Below are 7194 nucleotides of genomic sequence, written 5' to 3'. Positions count from 1 at the left end.
TACTATCCAATATGCCCTAATAAGCAATTCTTCTTATTAGACACATAACATGTAGGCCACATTTCTTTTTACATCAATACTATCAATAAATAACATTTTCACTATTTCTGAATAGCTAAACTCCAGAGTGGTCTCTCTAGCTCTAGGACGGTGATGCCCAACCTGTGGGCCAGGGAACACTGATTAATATTAAAGAATGAATGAAAAAAAAAGTCATGGTATTTTTTCTTTTAAACCTTGAAAAATGAGTGTTTATTGTGTTACTGATGAATTGGAACTTTAAGTATACTATGTTAGTTCCATTGATCCAAGCCGGAACACAATCGATCGACTGATCTTTAAAATAAACATTCGGCCCACCCACCTGACCCCTTACTGTAACATGGCTGCCGTGGTCACTGGTCAGATGGGTGGGTCGTGAACACTAGAGAGGTTTTCAAGTGGGCCCTGATCCAGAAAAGGTTGGGAACCACTGCTCTAGGAGTTGCAGTCCATGTAAAACACTTCCATTCGTAACGGTTTCAGTGGATAGTTTTCATGTCATATGATCTAAAAGCTATTTCCATGGCTGTTCCATTCTAACAAGTGAGTGTTTCAATGGGAAATGCTGCAATTAATCATTTATTTCACAGCAATAATATACAGTCAGTCAGTCATATTTGATCACAGATCACATATGAGAGCACATGCACAGCTGTGACAGCAAGTTATATTGAATAAATGTAATATTACCCAACGCACCCATGCATCGTTCAGTTGATGAAAATGAGGAACAATCACTTACAATTTACATTTTAAAAATCACTGTCTCTAAAGGCAAAGTTAAAACATAACATTGACTTATATTCTCTGCCTCCTCCACGTTGCATTTAATCATTTACATACTGTAACTTTCCAAACTCTGTTTAGACATAAGTATATTTTTCTTTCCGTTGACCTGCTCTCAGACCATTATCAGATCATTGATATTTCATCTCATCAAATGCCACACAGTAAAATCCTCAGTGTTAATGTATCCATTTGTACACTCACAGCGTTGCATTAACACTTTTCACTTTTAATGTTTTAACAGATTTTACTGTGCATATCTTATCTAACTTTTTCAAATCAGTCATTGTCAAATGGGCTTGCAGCAGTGTTTTTGGCACAGAGGCCTGTCCTCCAAAGCTGTTGTGGTCTGCAGTGTGGTTTGCTACAAACGGCTCCACTCTGATTTCCCCCTGACTGACCCCTTAAGTTAAGGGTTAAGCCTAATTTATACTCAGTCGCACAACACGGAATAAATTAGGCTTTAGTCCGATCAGATGTTCCTGCAGCAAGGCTTTCCCTCCTCTGTGTTGTCTGCTCTGGGGGTGGGACTTGATAAGGACACAGCATTGATGGAGCCCCGAATCACCTCTTTACTGCTCACTTTCTTGTGAATCTCTGAATGAATGGGAAATACAGTTATGAATTAATTGTAAAAAAAAAAAAAAAAGGTCAGTTCAATGATTGATTGATTTACTGCAGGATAGTTCCTATATAGACAACATATTTGGATTGCTGAAGGCACACATGTGAAATACATCTTTCGTAAAGGTTACCTGCAAGGACATCGTTGAATGCTACCTCAACATTAGTTGACTCCAAGGCTGAGGTCTCCACATACAATATGCCTTTCCTTGCTGCAGAAAGTAAACAAAATAAAATATCATTATCCTTGTGCTAAATAAAGCACAATTTATTAAGTCACCAACATTTCCTGGTTTATTTTTTCTATCCATATATATATATACACACACACACATGTAATTGGATTTGTATGTACCTGCAAAGTCTTTAGCCTCCTCTGTGGGCACTGCTCTTTCTGAGGCCAGGTCAGTTTTGTTTCCTACCAACATCACTACTATATGGGGGTCAGCATGGTCATACAGCTCCTTCAGCCAGCGTTCCACACTCTCATAGGTCAGGTGTTTGGTGATGTCAAAGACCAACAGGGCTCCAACCGCTCCTCTGTAATACCTGGTTAAGGGAGATAAGAACAGATTGATGTTGTGCTTACCTATACTGTGATCTTCTCTGATATACTCTGATCGTGAAGTATATATAAGAATATATACCCCTCCAAACTATTTACTGTAATCCCTGTGAAATAATTTCCAATTACATTTGGGTTTCCCCAGTCCTGCAGAGTAATACATTCCAATTTCATAGAATTTGGCTAACTGTTAATGCACAAATGGGAATTTCCATGGGAGTTATATTAGCATTTTGCACTTAATAATTGAAGTAATTACTCAAAAAGCCAGCCTGATAGCAAAGAGCTAATCCTGTGGTGTAACATATCCTCAGATTTGTCTCTCATAAAAAATAAACAGACATGGTTATATTGTTTTCAAAAACACATGTCCAAGCTGTTAATCTCTCTAGCCTCATAAAAAAAGAACAATAGGGAATTTCCTTATTGCTAAAGGAGCACTGTTGAGGTCTAAGTGTTCAAATAAAAAGCTGCAAGCCTCGACCAATTGCATTGTTGGACCAGAATGTGCTGGTTGAAAATTAACTGGAACAGAGGTTTTTCAGGTTATGTGGGAAGGAAATTGAACATAATTGCCTGTTTGTGTGTAATGCCTGATCATACTGTGGCACCTCCCAAGTCAACCACCTCTAACCTAATTTAAGGTTAAATCTATTCACAAAATTTTAAACTGGTTTATAACAGTTTAACAGATCAAGAAAACGCACAAGTAAAAGTTAACATAAAGAGAGAATAGATGGCAAAATAAAGTAAGAGACAAACACGTGTGTGTGTGTGTGTGTGTGTGTGTGTGTGTGTGTGTTCATGCTATTAAAAAGTCATCCTAGTTTATGTGTGTAATGGTCCCTTGTACTCACGCTGAGGTGATAGCTCGGTATCGCTCTAACCCAGCTGTATCCCAAATCTGGGCCTTTATGGTGAATCCATGCAGCTGTACTGTGCGAGTGCTGAACTCGACACCGATAGTGGTCCGGCTGTCATGGTTGAACTCATTCTTTGTGAAACGGGACAGTAGGTTGCTCTTGCCCACACCAGATTCTCCTATCAGGACAACTGCAGAGGAGAGGCAAGACAGATTGGAGGGACATCACATATACTGTTCCTTTATTTGTCAAGCATATACAGTAGCTAATGTTGGTTGGTTCACACACCTCAAAAGGACATTTGACTTGTTGATGGGCACACGGACTGTTGCGAGGATAAAACCTATGGCTGTAGTTAGTTTCGTTATAAGAGGGTCTTTCAAACCCTTGGGGATTTTTGACACTAATATGTGAGAGTTGTCACTCTTCATATTGACCAACTCACACCCATCTTACCTCCTGACCGTACCTCCTATATTCTAACAGCCAAACCAGGTTCTCCTGTATGTATGTGTTCATTGTTTTTCAACAGTACAAGGGATGGCTACATCAGGTCCAGGAAAGAGTGAAAGGGGTTTTGTAAGTGGATATGTGTTCATAGCAGGTGTAGCAGGAATATCGAGTGCAAGAGGCAAACGGTTCAACCCTTCCTTGTTTTAAAAACAAAACAAGATGTTGGGGTGAAGGAGTATAGGGACCCGGGCCGCTGAGGTCATGTTTTCAGGGACTTAAGAATGTTGGAATGTAGATTAAACACTCAAATATTCTTTTACATTCCCAGGGCCTGGTTTGAGCCACTCCCCAGGATGCCCTTGAGTAAGGCCCTTAGTCAAGGTGTGCTCTGCTCTCTTGATTTCGCCCATCATAAGCCCTTCATCTTAGCTGTCTGGGGCTGTGGCTCATTATATCATTAAGGCTATGTCACAATCTTGTCCTGCATTAAACATAATATAACCACACCTGCATGGAAACTGAATTAATAACCACAGGTGAGAGATAACATTAACATAGGGAAATCATTTTGTGAGACATGCATTATCTTGTACACCTGAATAAAATCGAAATAAAAGCTAAATAAATGTGTGCAAATAAATGTGGTAGACACACAATCCAAGTAATCAAAAGCAGTCATTCCGTCTTCACTTGCTCAAAGGACCATTTTCATAGGTAAACTAAGCTGAATTTACAGTAATAATGTTAATTGTGGGTGTGTTTCTTTTAGGTGTTTCTGTGTGCCAGCATGAAGTTTCATGTACAGGAGTTGCCCATCCTTGCACAGTGACACCTAAAATGACACACACACCCACAATTAATGCCATTACATTCAGCTGTGTTTATCTGTTAAAATAGCTGCTATGAAAAGGTTCTATAAAGGTCAAGGTCAGACCAAAATGTTGCCTATTAAATGTAACCTTTATTGAGCAAGAGTGTGCAGGTGTTTGTGAGACCTACTGAAGCATTGAAATATGTTTATGTAAATCTCATAAAATATGAGGGGCTTGACAGTCATGGATTAATACTAAATATATATACTTTTTAAATTAATTTAGTATTAACACATCAATAAATTACGACAAGGTTATCATAAGGAGTTACATGGAAAGAAATATTATATACAGTAAAAAGAACAAGGCAGTTATTTAGAAACATAGAAACAGACAGACAGACAGACAGACAGACAGACAGACAGACACACACACACACACACACACACACACACACACACACAAAAGGGAAACAATCTCATAAGTTAGTCTCCGTTTCCTGAAATTAAAGTCCCTTCAACAGTGGGAAGCGATTCCAAATCAGGTGGAACGAGTTAGGCTGTCACTTCACTTCATTGACCTTTGTTAGAGAAACCTATCTACCACAAGGCACAATGGACACCACTCCTGTATTTTCCAGTAACTCCTGTATAGGTGTTTGAGTGCTGATTCTGAAAGAACTGATGATCTTACCAAAACTATGAAGACAGCACAACAGAACAGGATTTAAATTATTTAAATGTAGAATGTAAACTTAAACTATTAAGTTAGTTGAATTTAACAGTAAAAATGTGTGACCTTTGTGACCTATACAAAGACAGGAATGCGAGTTCTTCAAATAGCAAATTTTCAGGAGAAAAAACAGGTATACTTTAGGATATAACCGTTTCATCGTATTACTTCACATTTGCACAACTACAAATTAGACCTCAAAGCAGTGCAGTCTAGTTAAATCTACTGGGCAGTGAAAAGTTGGGAGTTTGGTGCATTTCTCAAGGGAATGCATCCCAAGTACAGTATATGGATACTGTAATGAAAACAGTGAATACCATGACAACACCAAGTATTTCAGTGTACAAAAGATAAGAGTACATCCTGGCTCTTAATCAATGACACACTGATAAGCAGTTCCACTGGGAATTATTTCATGGAAAAAAGGTGACTGTGACCATTCCCATGATTATTATCTGAGATTTTGAGTTTAGCCCAGAAATATTGTGTGTGTGTGTTTGTGTGTGTTTAGAGAGAGGTAAATATTGTAAATATCTAGGCTGCAGTGTTATACAATATTAAGTCTAAGAATGTGTGTGATTACTTTGTAAATCCAATAGAAAGCGTTTGCAGACCATTTGAATAACAACTGAACTTGAGTTGAACTTCACAGCTAACTCATTGAACATACTTTTCTTTATTTAGTGAGGTGAGAGCATGGCTGTTTTTGCCTTCACCTCCTCTAGCACTGAGTAACTTCTTAAACAAACAATGCCCTGGTTGCCATGACAAATAGGGACAAGAGGATTCTTTTAAGCTTGTTTATGCTGAGGTGAGAAGAACGAGCCTTCCTTGCGAGATTACATTCTCCTCTAATTTGTTCCCAAGACTTTATTATGGGCAACTAAAACAATTGTAATACACACAATGCAGTTCATACACACTCAATCTGTGTGTCTCTCTAATGTGATTTTACTACATGTCCAACACAATTTGGTTTGAGTAGGTGTAAGATTGGTTCCAGATATTGATATGTTATATCAATGTCACTTTCTTTTGTACCTGATTGTCAACTGTTGTGAACCATCATCTACTTTACATCTGTTAAGGGACATACAGTATGTCAACCAGTGCTTTTCTGTTGTGGGGGCAGAATGAAAGATGATCAGATCAAGTAGTTTGTAGTCAAATGAGATATCCACCAATCTGTTTTGAAATGGTGGACATCTAATCTGTTAAAAAACAAAACAAAAAACATTGCTGGCATAAAATCGAAGCACTACTTGGTAAGGTTAAGTAGGTAATTCAAGTACTTGACTGACAAAAGTCAGTCAAATGTATTTCAAAATACATGTTTACTTTGCGATACTGAAAGTTACATTTAAGGTAATGTTTTCTCTTTCCAAAATGGTTCTTGAATTTTGGAAAACAATTTAATACTTTTTTAATGTTATAGGCCTACTGTGTGTGGATTGATACTGATGAGCTGGGTTTCATACTGTACGCATGCAGGCACACACACGCACGCACGCACACACGGACAAACACACACATCCTGGTTGTTACATGTAGGGAATGTGCTCGTGTGCAGCAGAATGATTAAGCAACTCGTAACACTCACATCTGAGGCAGGGCATAATTTAGACATATTCAAGGCTGAAAAGTAATACTGTAAATCCTATCAAGATCACTTGAGTTTGTTTTGCAAAATTCATAAGAAATGGCACACTGCAAGTTTATGCACATCCGCATTCAAACAGTATGCGTTACTAAGGATTTACTCAAGCCTGCTGATACACTGCACACATAAGCACTTTACTACTCTCTACTTGATAGAATCAAGTAGAGAATTACCATATGACATTAACTTTAAAATGGTATTTGGACACTGAATTGTGTATGAGAACAAGACCTCACCTTTAAAGACAAAGTTGTAGGCCTCATCTGAACCCATCTTGTGCCCTTTTCACTGGTGCCTCCCCACACACTGCTGCCTTGTCTTCAGCTGCAGCCCGTGCATTCGCAGATTGAGGAAGATGCAAGATGACACTGATTTACACTACTGAAGCCACTCTTCTTCAAACCGTCAGGTTCAGACCAACTAATGACTGTAAAAATGTTTTGACACACAAATTCCACCCTCAAGCCTGTCCTTCCCCGTTTGTTAATAGAAACTGTCTTGTTTGAACAAGGCTTGCTGTGTGTAGCCAGGTAGTTCCTCTCAGTGGATGGGGGTTGGGTTGGGAAGGGGGGGGGGCGGCAGGGACTAGGGCGGATCTTGGTGAGATGAGAGTATAGGCCAGTGTAGGCAGGTTAGACAGGTACAGCAGCTGGCAGG

General features: G+C 38.9%; 1 protein-coding gene across 1 annotated transcript; it reads right to left on the bottom strand.

Moving 5' to 3' along the window:
- Positions 1-608: 608 nt before the first annotated feature.
- rab25b (RAB25, member RAS oncogene family b) lies at positions 609-7087 on the bottom strand. The gene is made up of 5 exons (XM_084051944.1): positions 6774-7087; positions 2875-3070; positions 1808-2001; positions 1584-1664; positions 609-1425 (listed from the first exon to the last, which is right to left on the bottom strand). Exons 1-5 carry the CDS (start codon positions 6808-6810, stop codon positions 1301-1303), a joined length of 633 nt encoding a protein of 210 aa, XP_083908070.1. The 5' UTR covers positions 6811-7087; the 3' UTR covers positions 609-1300.
- Positions 7088-7194: the final 107 nt, after the last annotated feature.

This window comes from Gymnoscopelus microlampas (genome assembly GCF_963454915.1).
Source record: "Gymnoscopelus microlampas genome assembly, chromosome: 3".
NCBI lineage: Eukaryota > Metazoa > Chordata > Actinopteri > Myctophiformes > Myctophidae > Gymnoscopelus > Gymnoscopelus microlampas.
Note: the sequence above shows the minus strand (reverse complement) of the source record. Positions and strands in the feature narration are given on the sequence as shown.